This window comes from Ranitomeya variabilis, chromosome 4, assembly GCF_051348905.1.
Source record: "Ranitomeya variabilis isolate aRanVar5 chromosome 4, aRanVar5.hap1, whole genome shotgun sequence".
Classification (NCBI taxonomy): domain Eukaryota; kingdom Metazoa; phylum Chordata; class Amphibia; order Anura; family Dendrobatidae; genus Ranitomeya; species Ranitomeya variabilis.
Genome location: NC_135235.1, coordinates 198,458,980 through 198,472,437, shown reverse-complemented (window position 1 = coordinate 198,472,437; position 13,458 = coordinate 198,458,980). Strand labels below are relative to the sequence as shown.

At 46.6% G+C, this 13,458-nt stretch overlaps 1 protein-coding gene across 20 annotated transcripts in view; it reads right to left on the bottom strand.

Annotated features, from left to right (window-relative positions):
- CNOT3 (CCR4-NOT transcription complex subunit 3) overlaps positions 1-13,458 on the bottom strand; it is a 54,633-nt gene that overhangs the window by 28,008 nt on the left and 13,167 nt on the right. For 7 of the 20 annotated variants that reach the window (XM_077259587.1, XM_077259593.1, XM_077259596.1 and 4 more), the window contains 3 exons: positions 1,231-1,260; positions 1,052-1,118; positions 739-813 (listed from right to left, as the gene is read on the bottom strand). In XM_077259587.1, coding sequence (XP_077115702.1) covers positions 739-763 — 25 coding nt within the window. In that variant the 5' untranslated portion in view covers positions 764-813; positions 1,052-1,118; positions 1,231-1,260. The remainder of the gene's footprint in view (positions 1-738; positions 814-1,051; positions 1,119-1,230; positions 1,261-13,458) is intronic. The other 13 variants (XM_077259589.1, XM_077259590.1, XM_077259592.1 and 10 more) reach the window with 2 other exon arrangements.

Below are 13,458 nucleotides of genomic sequence, written 5' to 3'. Positions count from 1 at the left end.
CTGCAGATTTTACCTTTTACAACAGGTGAAATCCTCTGCATTTCCGTGGCAAATCTGCATCTAAAATGTGAGAAATGCAGATTTTATGGCATGTGTAGTCACCCTACTTTCTTCCAAGATGGGCCATCGTGGAACAGGAACTGCCCATAGAGGGAAAGGGGTCCCGATTCCCTCTTTTTCGGTAGTATTTTGATCCAGATCTCCATCGCAGGGGCCATAGTAAATCAAAACCACACCTCCCCTGCTTTTTCTGTCCCACAGCACAGGAAAGCCCGGGAAGGTGTGGTTTCCACTTACACCGCACTCCCTATGCAACTTAGGTGGATATCTTGGAAGCAGGAGGAACGGAATAGCAAACTGAGCAGAGGAGGCGCATGGAGTGCTCCAGGTAGGGAGGCTAAACAGGACTGCATTTTCCCATAGACTTGTATTGCTGACGGATCGCGACGTATGGCCACACGTTGCGTCCGTCGTGCACTGGATTGCCTCGGGTTTTGGCGGACCGTCGTCACAGAAAAACGTTCAAGGGAACTTTTTTCTGTATGTCGCATCCAGTTTTCCCGTCTGCGCATGCCCGGCAGGAAATGTCTCTCTGACTCTTTCCTGCTCGGCAATGCAGACGGAAATGTGAAAGCAAACACTTCCGTCGGTACGTTGCGCAGACGCTTTGTAACGGGCGACTACCGACGGAAGTGTGAAAGAAGCCTAATCCACCATCCATGAAACCAAGTGACTTACCCTGTAGTTTTCTCTTATCCGCCATGTTTCCTTCACTAGAGATGGGTTTTCTTCATACTTTATAAAGGCAGGATGCTGTAAATACAAGATAAGTCGGGATTAAAGGACAGCATCCAAGAAATATAAAAATAAATGAAAAAAAAATAAAATTTGTGTTCAGCAAACTTTCGAGTTATCTTTTGCACAGCCTTTGCAATGCTAATATTCACTTATTATTTACAGCGGGGCTACAATTTGCTTCTATTAATTTTGCAAATAGCTGACAAGTGACCAAATCTGAACGCCGGCTCATTATTGGCTGCTGGGCTTTTACCTTTCCACTTGCTCAGCAGAAGCCGGGTGACTTGATCACACAGACCTGAGAGATACACGATGATGGCCTAACAAAAAGAGAGAGACAAGGATCCTACTTAGCTTTTCCTTTCATAATAAGTGGATAGTGTTCATTGTGCAAGGTCTGGGGAGTAGAAGCACCTGCAGAGACATACCTACCTACTTAGCAGGCAGATCCTACACTTGAAGCTGCAAGCAAGAGAAAATAGCTATCAGCTGCGTTCATTTCTGGTTACTAGGTTTCTGGAAAAGTACTGGTTAATCGGTAATGAGCAGGCATGCTCGGGTGCTAATTGAGTGTCTTCAGCGTGCTCAAAAACTATGTTCGAGTTTTCGCGGCTGCATGTCTTGAGGCTGTTCGACAGACGCAACACATACAGATATCGTCTAACAAACAGACAATCCCTGCATGTGTTGCAGCTGTCTAACAGCCGCGAGACATACAACATTTTTTGAGCATGCCGAAGACACTCGGTAAGCACCCAAGCATGGAGGATAACACCTTATCCCAGCACGTTCACTCATCACTAATAATGATGCTACTGCCATAGATGAGATGTAGGTCAGAGGTGTCAAACTGCATTCCTCGAGGGCCGCCAACAGGTCATGTTTTCAGGATTTCCTTAGCATTCCACAAGGTGCTGGAATCATTCTGTGCAGGTGATTAAATTATCACCTGTGCAATACAAGGAAATCCTGAAAACATGACCTGTTGGCGGCCCTCGAGAAATGCAGTTTGACACCTCTGATGTAGGTACACCTATTGGGAGCTAGCTGAATGTCACGCAGAAGAAATTTTAGGGTATGTGCACACGTTCAGGTTTTTTCGCAATAAAAAACGCTATAAAAACGCATACATTATGCATCCTATCATTTAGAATGCATTCTGCATGTTTCGTGCACATGGTGCGTTTTTTCCGCGAAAAAAACGCATCGCGGTAAAAAAAAAAAAGCAGCATGTTCATTAATTTTGCAGATTTTCCACATTTTTCCCGCAATTCTATGCATTTGGGAAAAAAAGCACAAAAAAACGCATGAAAAAACGCATGCGGATTTCTGGCAGAAATGTCCGGTTTTTGTCAGGAAAACTTCTGCAAGAAATCCTGACGTGTGCACATAGCCTTAAAGAGAAGGGGGAAAAAAATATCAAGATCACTTTATCTTAGGGTACCGTCACACAGTGCAATTTTGATCGCTACGACGGCACGATCCGTGACGTCGCAGCGATCGTATGATTATCGCTCCAGCGTCGTAGACTGCGGTCACACGTTGCAATCACGGCGCTGGAGCGATGCCGAAGTCCCCGGGTAACCAGGGTAAACATCGGGTTACTAAGCGCAGGGCCGCGCTTAGTAACCCGATGTTTACCGTAGTTACCAGCGTAAAAGTAAAAAAAAAAAAAAAACCATACATGCTCACCATCTGATGTCCGTCCGGTCCCTTGCCGTCCGCTTCCTGCTCTGACAGATCCGGCCGTACAGTGAGAGCAGAGTGCAGCGGTGACGTCACCGCTGTGATCTGCTCTCACTTTCCGGCCGGCAGACAGTCAGAGCGGGAAGCGGACGGCAAGGGACCGGACGGACATCAGATGGTGAGTATGTACGGTTTTTTTTTTTTTACTTTTACGCTGGTAACCACGGTAAACATCGGGTTACTAAGCGCGGCCCTGCGCTTAGTTACCCGATGTTTACCCTGGTTACCAGCGAACGCATCGCTGGATCGCTGTCACACACAACGATCCAGCGATGTCAGCGGGTGATCAAGCGACGAAAGAAAGTTCCAAACGATCTGCTACGACGTACGATTCTCAGCAGGATCCCTGATCGCTGCTGCGTGTCAGACACTGCGATATCGTAACGATATCGCTAGAACGTTACGAATCGTACCGTCGTAGCGATCAAAATTGCACTGTGTGACGGTACCCTTACAGAAGAGCTACAGATATTAAGATAAGGTTTACATAACGGAACTAAGAACCATGGATCGCAATACCGGCCCAACTGCGGGGTCTGCATATAGGAAGCAGCTAACGGAAGTAAGGAGGCCCAGCGGTCGGAGCAGGGTCCACGTTTCATTCTCCTTTCTTGAGCCCGTAGAAGACGTTTTAATGAGGTTATGTGCACACAACGGCCCAAATTCATCAAGGCTTTTATGCCACTACTCTGTCACAAAAAGCTTTGAAAAGTTGTAAAATCTTTGCATTGCGCAGATTTTGAGACTTGACTTTTTTGCGCCCCAAATCTACAGGTTCTAACTGGAGTAAGATTTATTATAAGGCGCACGCCATTTTGCACCTCGCCTGATTCATGAAGATTACAACCTGCCCCCTCATCAAGAAGGATACCGGACTTGATGAAGTGGGGCTGATGTTTTTTTAACCCCTTCACCCCCAAGGGTGGTTTGCACGTTAATGACCAGGCCAATTTTTACAATTCTGACCACTGTCCCTTTATGAGGTTATAACTCTGGAACGCTTCAACGGATCTTGGCGATTCTGACATTGTTTTCTCGTGACATATTGTACTTCATGATAGTGGTAAAATTTCTTCGATATAACTTGCGTTTATTTGTGAAAAAAACGAATATTTGGCGAAAATTTTGCGATTTTCCAACTTTTAATTTTTATGCCCTTAAATCACAGACATATGTCACGCAAAATACTTAATAAGTAACATTTCCCACACGTCTACTTTACATCAGCCCAATTTTGGAACCAAAATTTTTTTTTTGTTAGGGAGTTAAGGGTTAAAAGTTGACCAGAAATTTCTCATTTTTACACCATTTTTTTTTAGGGACCACATCTCATTTGAAGTCATTTTGAGGGGTCTATATGATAGAAAATACCCAAGTGTGACACCTTTCTAAAAACTGCACCCCTCAAGGTACTCAAAACCCAATTCAAGAAGTTTATTAACCCTTCAGGTGTTTCACAGGAATTTTTGGAATGTTTAAATAAAAATGAACATTTTACTTTTTTTCACACACAAACTTATTTCAGCTCCAATTTGTTTTATTTTACCAAGGGTAACAGGAGAAAATGGACCCCAAAAGTTGTTGTACAATTTGTCCTGAGTACGCTGATACCCCATATGTGGGTGTAAACCACTGTTTGGGCGCAGGGCAGAGCTCGGAAGGGAAGGAGCGCCATTTGACTTTTCAATGCAAAATTGACTGGAATTGAGATGGGACGCCATGTTGCGTTTGGAGAGCCCATGATGTGCCTAAACATTGAAACCCCCCACAAGTGACACCATTTTGGAAAGTAGACCCCTTAAGGAACTTATCTAGATGTGTGTTGAGCACTTTGACCCAACAAGTGCTTTACAAAAGTTTATAATGCAGAGCCGTAAAAATAAAAAAATCATATTTTTTCACAAAAATGATCTTTTCGCCCCCATTTTTTTTATTTCCCCAAGGGTAAGAGAAGAAATTGGACCACAAAAGTTGTTGTGCAATTTGTCCTGAGTACGAAGATACCCCATATGTGGGGGTAAACCACTGTTTGGGCGCATAGCAGAGCTCGGAAAGGAAGGAGCGCTATTTTACTTTTCAATGCAAAATTGACTGGAATTAAGATGGGACGCCATGTTGCGTTTGGAGAGCCCCTGATGTGCTAAACATTAAAAACCCCCACAAGTGACACCATTTTGGAAAGTAGACCCCCTAAGGAACTTATCTAGATGTGCTTTGAGAGCTTTGAACCCCCAAGTGTTTCACTACAGTTTATAACGCAGAGCCGTGAAAATAAAAATTATTTTTTTTCTTTCACAAAAATGATTTTTTAGCCCCCAGTTTTTTTTTTTCACAAGGGTATCAGGATAAATTGGACCCCAAAAGTTGTTGTCCAATTTGTCCTGAGTACGCTGATACCCCATATGTTGGGGTAAACCCCTGTTTGGGCACACGGGAGAGCTCTGAAGGGAAGGAGCACTGTTTTACTTTTTCAACGCAGAATTGGCTGGAATTGAGATCGGATGCCATGTCCCGTTTGGAGCCCCTGATGTGCCTGAACAGTGGAAACCCCCCAATTATAACTGATACCCTAATCCAAACACACCCCTTACCCTAATCCCAACAGTAACCCTAACCACACCTCTAACACAGACACGCCCAACCCTATTCCCAACCGTAAATGTAATCCTAACCCTAACTTTAGCCCCAACCCTAGCCCTAACCCTAGCAATAACCCTAGCCCTAACCCTAGCCCTAACCCTAGCAATAACCCTAGCCCTAACCCTAGCCCTAATGGGAAAATGGAAATAAATAATTTTTTTTTATTTTTCCCTAACTAAGGGGGTGATGAAGGGGGGTTTGATTTACTTTTATAGCGGGTTATTTAGCGGATTTTTATGATTGGCAGCCGTCACACACTGAAAGACGCTTTTTATTGCAAAAAATATTTTTTGCGTTACCACATTTTGAGAGCTATAATTTTTCCATATTTGAGTCCACAGAGTCATGTGAGGTCTTGTTTTCTGCGGGACGAGTTGACGATTTTATTGGTAACATTTTGGGGCACGTGACATTTTTTGATCGCTTTTTATTCCGATTTTTGTGAGGCAGAATGATCAAAAACCAGCTATTCATGAATTTCTTTTGGGGGAGGCGTTTATACCGTTCCGCGTTTGGTAAAATTGATAAAGCAGTTTTATTCTTCGGGTCAGTACGATTACAGCGATACATCATTTATATAATTTTTTTTATGTTTTGGCGCTTTTATACGATAAAAACTATTTTATAGAAAAAATAATTATTTTGGTATCGCTTTATTCTCAGGACTAACTTTTTTATTTTTTTGCTGATGATGCTGTATGGCGGCTTGTTCTTTGCGGGACAAGATAATGTTTTCAGCGGTACCATGGTTATTTAGATCTGTCTTTTTGATCAAGTGTTATTCCACTTTTTGTTTCGCGGTATGGTAATAAAGCGTTGTTTTTTGCCTCTTTTTTTTTTCTCTTACGGTGTTTACTGAAGGGGTTAACTAGTGGGGCAGTTTTATAGGTTGGGTCGTTACGGACGCGGCGATACTAAATATGTGTACTTTTATTGTTTTGGTTTTTTTTATTTAGATAAAGAAATGTATTTATGGGAATATTTTTTATTTTTTTTCTTTATTTAGGATTTTTTTTTTTTTTTTTTTACACGTGGGAATTTTTTTTTTAACTTTTTTACTTTGTCCCAGGGGGGGACATTACAGATCGGTGATCTGTCAGTGTGCACAGCACTCTGTCAGATCACCGATCTGCCTCACAGCACTGCAGGCTTACCAGCGCCTGCTCTGAGCAGGCACTTGGCAAGCCACCTCCCTTCCCTGCAGGACCCGGATGCCGCGGCCATCTTGGATCCGGGACCTGCAGCGAGGAAGGAGACCCTCGGAGCAACGCGATCACATCGCGTTGCTCCGGGGGTCTCAGGGAAGCCCGCAGGGAGCCCCCTCCCTGCGCGATGCTTCCCTATACCGCCGGCACACCGCAATCATGTTTGATCGCGGTGTGCCGGGGGTTAATGTGCCGGGGGCGGTCCGTGACCGCTCCTGGCATATAGTGCCGGATGTCAGCTGCGATATGCAGCTGACACCCGGCCGCGATCCCCCCGTGAGCTCGACCGATCGCGTATGACGTACTATCCCGTCGGTGGTCATACGGGCCCACCCCACCTCGACGCTTTTGTGGTGGCTGTGCTGCCAGCGTCACAATCATCTTCAGGTACATAACAGTCAAGGGTGGTCCAGTAACTTGCTTAACGCTGCTTCACTGCTTTCAAAGCTCAAAAAGACACATCTACATTATTTTTCTATAACCTACATTTTCACCAGTTTTCCCCTCTGCAGGATCTATCCGTAAGGCCGGAGTCACACAAGGGCGTAATACGGACGAGTGCTAGGCCATAAAAAAAAAAAAAAAAAAAAAAAAAATCGCATAGCACTCGGACCAATGTTAATCTATGGGGCAGCTCCTATCATCGGTTGTTTTCTCTGCCGTATTATACATGCGAGCGAAATCGTGGCATGCTGCGATTGTCACCGTATTACGCCCAAAATCCGCCAAGTCTATGGGTGCGAGAAAAACTCGCACACCACCAGCTAACGCTTGGCATGCTCATTGCTATCTAATTATCGCTGCTAGTGATAAAGTAAATAATGACAACATTCAATAGCGCTTACGTAGGTGGTAAATTAACTTAAAATGAAGTTAATAACAATAATAATAATTAAAAATCAGAATAATACTAATACATTTTATTCACAGTGTAAAATCAAAAACAAACTGGATTCGTGTGGTAATGTGGAGGGACGGAGCCTCGTGTGGTAATGTGGAGGGACGGAGCCTCGTGTGGTAATGTGGAGGGACGGAGCCTCGTGTGGTAATGTGGAGGGACGGAGCCTCGTGTGGTAATGTGGAGGGACGGAGCCTCGTGTGGTAATGTGGAGGGACGGAGCCTCGTGTGGTAATGTGGAGGGACGGAGCCTCGTGTGGTAATGTGGAGGGACGGAGCCTCGTGTGGTAATGTGGAGGGACGGAGCCTCGTGTGGTAATGTGGAGGGACGGAGCCTCGTGTGGTAATGTGGAGGGACGGAGCCTCGTGTGGTAATGTGTGGGGACGGAGCCTCGTGTGGTAATGTGTGGGGACGGAGCGTCATGTGGTAATGTGGGGGGGGGGCGGGATTATGTGTGGTAATGTGGTGGGGGGAGGGATTGTGTGGGGTAATTGTGGTGGGGGCCGGGATTGTGTGTGGTAATGTAGTGGGGGGAAGAGGTTGTGTGTGGTAATGGGGTGGGGGGCGGGATTGTGTGGTGATGTGTGGGGGGCGGTATTAGCGAATAATCACGATGCCTCATATGGAGATATATACATATACATAGAATATATATATATGAATGAGAGAGAGAGAGATATTTCATACAGAGCTAGATAGCAGAAGAGCCGGTAATTCAATTGTCGGCTTTTGCTAAATCATTACCGAACCCGACATGATAGGAGACATGGTTTGCATACAGTAAATCATTGCATAGCCGTTAAATTTTTATCCCTCCCTAATAATGTTAGTAGTGTGTGTGTGTGTGTGTGTGTGTGTGTGTGTGTGTGTGTGTGTGTGTGTGTGTGTGTGTGTGTGTGTGTGTGTGTGTGTAAAATTTAGGAGCTCTAGGTGTTAAATTAAAGAATTCATGGAAAAAACTGGTGTGGGAAATTTTCTCCGCCAGAGTGGAAAAGCCAGTGACTGAGGGCAGATCTTAGTAGCCTAGAGAGGGACCATGGTTATTGCTCCCCCCCCCCCCCCCCCCGGCTAAAAACATCTGCCCCCAGCCACCCCAGAAAAGGCACATCTGTAAGATGCCCCTATTCCGGCACTTAGCCACTCTTCCCACTGCCCTGTAGCATTGGCATATGGGGTAACAAAGGGTTAGTGTCACCTTGCTATTGTAAAGTGACATTAACCCCTTCATGACCTTGGGATTTTCCATTTTTCAGTGTTAGTTTTTCGCTCCCCTCCTTCCCAGAGCCATAACTTTTTTATTTTTCCATCAATTTGGCCATGTGAGAGCTTATTTTTTGCGGGACGAGTTGTACTTTTGAACGACATCATTGGTTTTACCATGTCACGATGCGCTCATTTCCGGCCGGTAGCACCGGTTAAATGCCGCTGTCTGTGTTTGACAGCGGCATTTAACTAGTTAATAGCGGTGGGTGAATCACGATTTCACCCGCCGCTATTGCGGGCACATGTCAGCTGTACAAAACAGCTGACGTGTCCCGGCTTTGATGCGGGCTCACCGGAGCCCTGCATCAAAGCAGGGGATCTGACCTCGGACATACTATCCCGTCCGAGGTCAGAAAGGGGTTAAGCCTGGTTAATAACGGAGAGGTGTCAATAATGGCGAAGAACAGGAATGTCTGAGGGGAAAATCGGAATATGGAGGAAAACATCCCGTTGTCGATGGATGCTAGAAACGCCCCTCTTATCGAGGAGTTTGCATAATCCTTGGTGGGATCCGGCGCTGCAAGGCTGTGGTGCTAACCACTGAACCAACGTGCTGCATTAGAGATGGAGGAATCATCCGAGTCAGGCTGGCGGAGACCCTGACTGATAGAGGAAGGATCATGAAGGGACTGTATCGCTGTGACCAGTGACGCCATGGGCTACGAAACCCACTCAGGGGGAGAGGGGGTATAGTGCAGTCCAGATCCCAGCCCCAGCAAAATGTGGCTGTACCACAGAATAACCCATGACACGCTGCGGAGGAAATTTGTTCTGAACCAGCTTCACTCTAAATAAACGGCCTCTGGTAAGGAAGAGATGTCAGAGACTTTATGCACATAGTCCGTTTTCTATTCACTGAGCCATAATGTCCTTCTGAACGTGATGGCATTTGCCGCTGATAGTGCAACGCAGCTAACCGCATCCAAAGAGGCATCCAGGAGACCATGGCTTTAGTTACCCTCGCCGCGGAAATCAATGGATAGTGCTGAACCAGAGGCCTCAAAGACGGAGCGAGTCAGATTCTCTGACGGTCCATGTGTGATGATCCATCCGGCCAGGATAGAAGGATTCTGAATACCGGACAAAATACTGGCAGGTTCACAGCAGGACATTCAGCTAAATCTTTCCACAGATCAGCTGATACAGGGGGGTACCTCGCACGAGAGGCTTCTGACCTGTGAGGCGTTTATCAAGACGCTCTCAGCGCCGGTTAAATATAACCCGGACCTCCGGGTGAATGGTAAATTCTGTATGAGAGTGATTTGTCCTCTTGAAGGGACTGTGTGTTCCGGGACAGAACCGGAATCCCTGTCAACCTTTAGAGTCCCCCATTTTCTGGAACTCTGCTGAGTGCAGATCCGGGGAAACATCCAATTCAAACTCAGTCTTGTTCTGCAAATCTCTGGTGAGGGAGAGCGAGAAACACAGCTCACAGACGCCAAGGCCCGAGATTGCTCGGGTAATCGTACCACGGATCCAATGGCTAGACGCCTGTACGTTTCTAGAATACTTGCGGCCCCTGCTAGCCGATGACTCCCGTGTAGGAGAGGATCTATTTATATCAGACCTGCTAACGCTCCGATCCACAGAGGAATCACGGAGGGATTCAATCTCTTTGGCCAGAGAAGCCATGGATTGCTACAGTGACGCAGCCCACTCAGGGGAACTAGGTACACTGGGGATGGGCGGTGGAGGGCTCCTGAATGCATTTGAGGTCGCTACTTTGCAAATTAAATAGGACTAATAGTCTTATTAGACCCTTTGGGAGCTTGGACCTTGACAAGGTGTCATGGCACCTTTAAGACCAGGAAATACTACAGGGGGAAACTGCAGGGGAAGAGAGCAGTGCTTCCTTACCCGGGCACTGATGTCCCTGGAGTTCGCATTGGATTAGCGCTATGTTTTTGCACTAAGAGTCGCCTGCGAGGTCCTGTGAAGAGTCGTTGTGCCCCTTTAATGCAAAGCCATCGCCCCTATGTGAGCCAGCCGGGTGGACCAAGATGGCCACCGGGATGTGCAGAGGCGGTGAAGTCGCGCAGAGAGCGAGAGGCACCACAGCCCTGATGTGTGTGTGGAGCCTCGTAACTTCCATGAATAGGCCCAAGCCGGGGCCTCAATTTCTGCAGCCGCTGGGAGCAATGCTAGGGGTAGAGGTGGGGGGGCCGACGAGAAAAGAGAGCACTCCCATCCTAGGAGGAGCCGCCTTAGCGCGGGCGTGGCTTCCGGGATGCGGCCTACACATTGGCCGAAGCCGGGGGACTAAATTTTTGCGGCCGGCCAGCGCGTTACCTCAGGGAGGTGGGACCACAGGGAAGCCATGGCTGAGGCTGCCTGTCAGCATGTGATTATCCCACTGCAGAGGCCCACCGCTGACTGGATCCACTCACCATCGGCGCACGCACTCTATTGTTATGCTGCAGGTCAGGTATTGCAGCGTGGACGGTGTATCGATAAAGGGGTAAACCTCAATCCACCATCCCTTTGTTAGGGAGGTGGAGAGGAACCGTCCGCCTACTTGTGCCATCCGCTTTAACAGTGGTGGGACAGTGGGGGCCGCTCGGACGCCAAAGAGAGGGGCCTCTGTACATCCACGGAATTCAGCCCCCGGGTGGACAGGGCCAGTTGTCCAGCAATAGGTCTGGCTGCAGAAGAGGGTACGTGGAGGCGACACTATGTTCAGGGTGCGGGGAGATCGGTGCCCTTAAAGGGACCCGTCGCCCCTAAGAATCAGCTCAGGTGTGGCACATCGCAGGAGAGGATACGGAGAGGCGACACACTCCATGCTCGCCTGTTGATGGTTCAGGGAGATCGGAACCTTGAAAGGATCCGTCGCCCCATTCGTCCATGGAAAGAATAAAAATCAAAAAGGTAAAGAGTCAAAATTGAAAAGTAAAATAATAAGAGTTTTGGGCCTGAATAGCAGACCCGTTCGTGTGCCTCCTACGGACACTAAGCAAGAACTGGTTAGCTGAGAGCCAGCAGGAGGGTGTATACTGCAGGGGAGGAGCGAACTTTCTTTATATCACTTAGTGTCAGCCACGAATATTTGAGCCCATGAATCCATTTTCCAAGCCGGCACGAAAATCTCGCGATACGGATGACACATGGATACTTTTTGGAGAAAAAAAAAAAAAAATCACATCCTCACATTGAATGCGGATCACTGTTCATGAACATTTCTGCGTATCTCGGTCGCTGCCTGCTCTTCGCTCACAGACACAAGCCTCAGGAACATAGGACGTTATACAGCAGAGCGGAGCTGTCTTGATCTGAATCAACCCCTGACACGAGGTAAAGCACTTGGTACATTAGGTTCAGTTCTTGTAGGTGGATACAAAATCATACTGCACCATGCTATCGAAACTAGAAAAGGTGGACTATGCTGAAAGAGGCCAGGTGGAGCACAAAGTGACTCAGTCTCATTATGGTGAAGAGCTCTGATGGGAGCATGGCCCAGTTTTTGGAGTTTCAGATGGAACTCAATGGAGTTACGACCATGAGGCACAAATATGATGTAAGCAGGGCCTAAAAATGTGGAACAGAAACGGCACTTGTTGTTCCAGCCTAAGGCTATGTTCACATGTTGCGTTTTTTTATGCAAATAAAAAAACTTTTTTACAGTACCAGTAAAAGCTAAGATTTCAGAAATCTCATGTACATGCTTTTTTCTTTTACAGATTGATATGGAAAAATAACTGTTTTTTTTTTTACCCATAAAAAGCAATGAGAAAGGGCAAAAATGCACAGCCTTGCATTTTTGCCAAATAAAACTAAACGTCATTTAACACATACTGTAGACAAACCACACATAAAATCCGCACTAAAAAAGACAGTCAATTAAAAAGCTGAAAAAACATAGCAAAATCTACTTTTTGGTAGCAGCTTCTTCACTGCAATGAGAGCAAGTTTCGACTGCAGAAAAAAAATCTGCATGAACATAATGTGTAAACATAGCCTGAGGGTATGTGCACACAACATCTTTTTCCTAGCAGATTCCGCCTGGAACTTGCAAGAGAGCAAAAAAAAGAAATCACAACGCACAGCAATGTGAAAATGACTTTTGTCCACATGTTTGGTTTTTTTGGTAAAGAGGTGAACAAAATACAGAAATTTTGGTATTCATTTTTGTATTTTTATTTTCTTTACGAAAAATTAGTGGTTGTTTTGTGGTATGGGTTGCTAAGGGTACTTTCACACATCAGGTTTTCAGTGTCAGGCTAAGGCCATGTTCACACGCTGCGGTTTTTACCGCGGAACCGCCGCGATTTTGATGCTGCGGGTCCGCAGCAGTTTCCATAGCTTTTACATTAACATGTAAACCCTATGGAAACCGCAAACCGCAGTGCACATGCTGCGGGAAAAACCGCGCAGAAACGCAGCGGTTTACAACCCGCAGCATGTCACTTCTTTGTGCAGAATCGCTGCGATTCTGCACCCATAGGAATGCATTGAACCGCTTACTTCCCGCATGGGGCTGTGCCCACGTTGCGGGAAGTAAGCGGATAATGTGCGGGTGGTACCCGGGGTGGAGGAGAGGAGACTCTCCTCCAGGCCCTGGGAACCATAAAATAGTGTAAAAAAAAGAATTAAAATAAAAAATGAAGCTATACTCACCTCTCAGCGCTGCCCGCAGCCGTCCGGTCTCAGTTGCTGTGCCGAACAGGACCTGTGGTGACGTCGCGGTCACATGACCGTGATGACGCCGCGGTCACATGACCGTGACGTCACGAAGGTCCTTGTCGGCACAGCCGCTTGCAGCGCCGGGGAGATCGCGACGTCAGAGGGTGAGTATAGCCAATTTTTATTATTTTTTACATTACTATTGATGCTGCATATTGCTGCATATGCAGCATCAATAGTACAGCAGTAATCCCGCAGCGGAAACCGCGGAACAAACCGCGATAAAT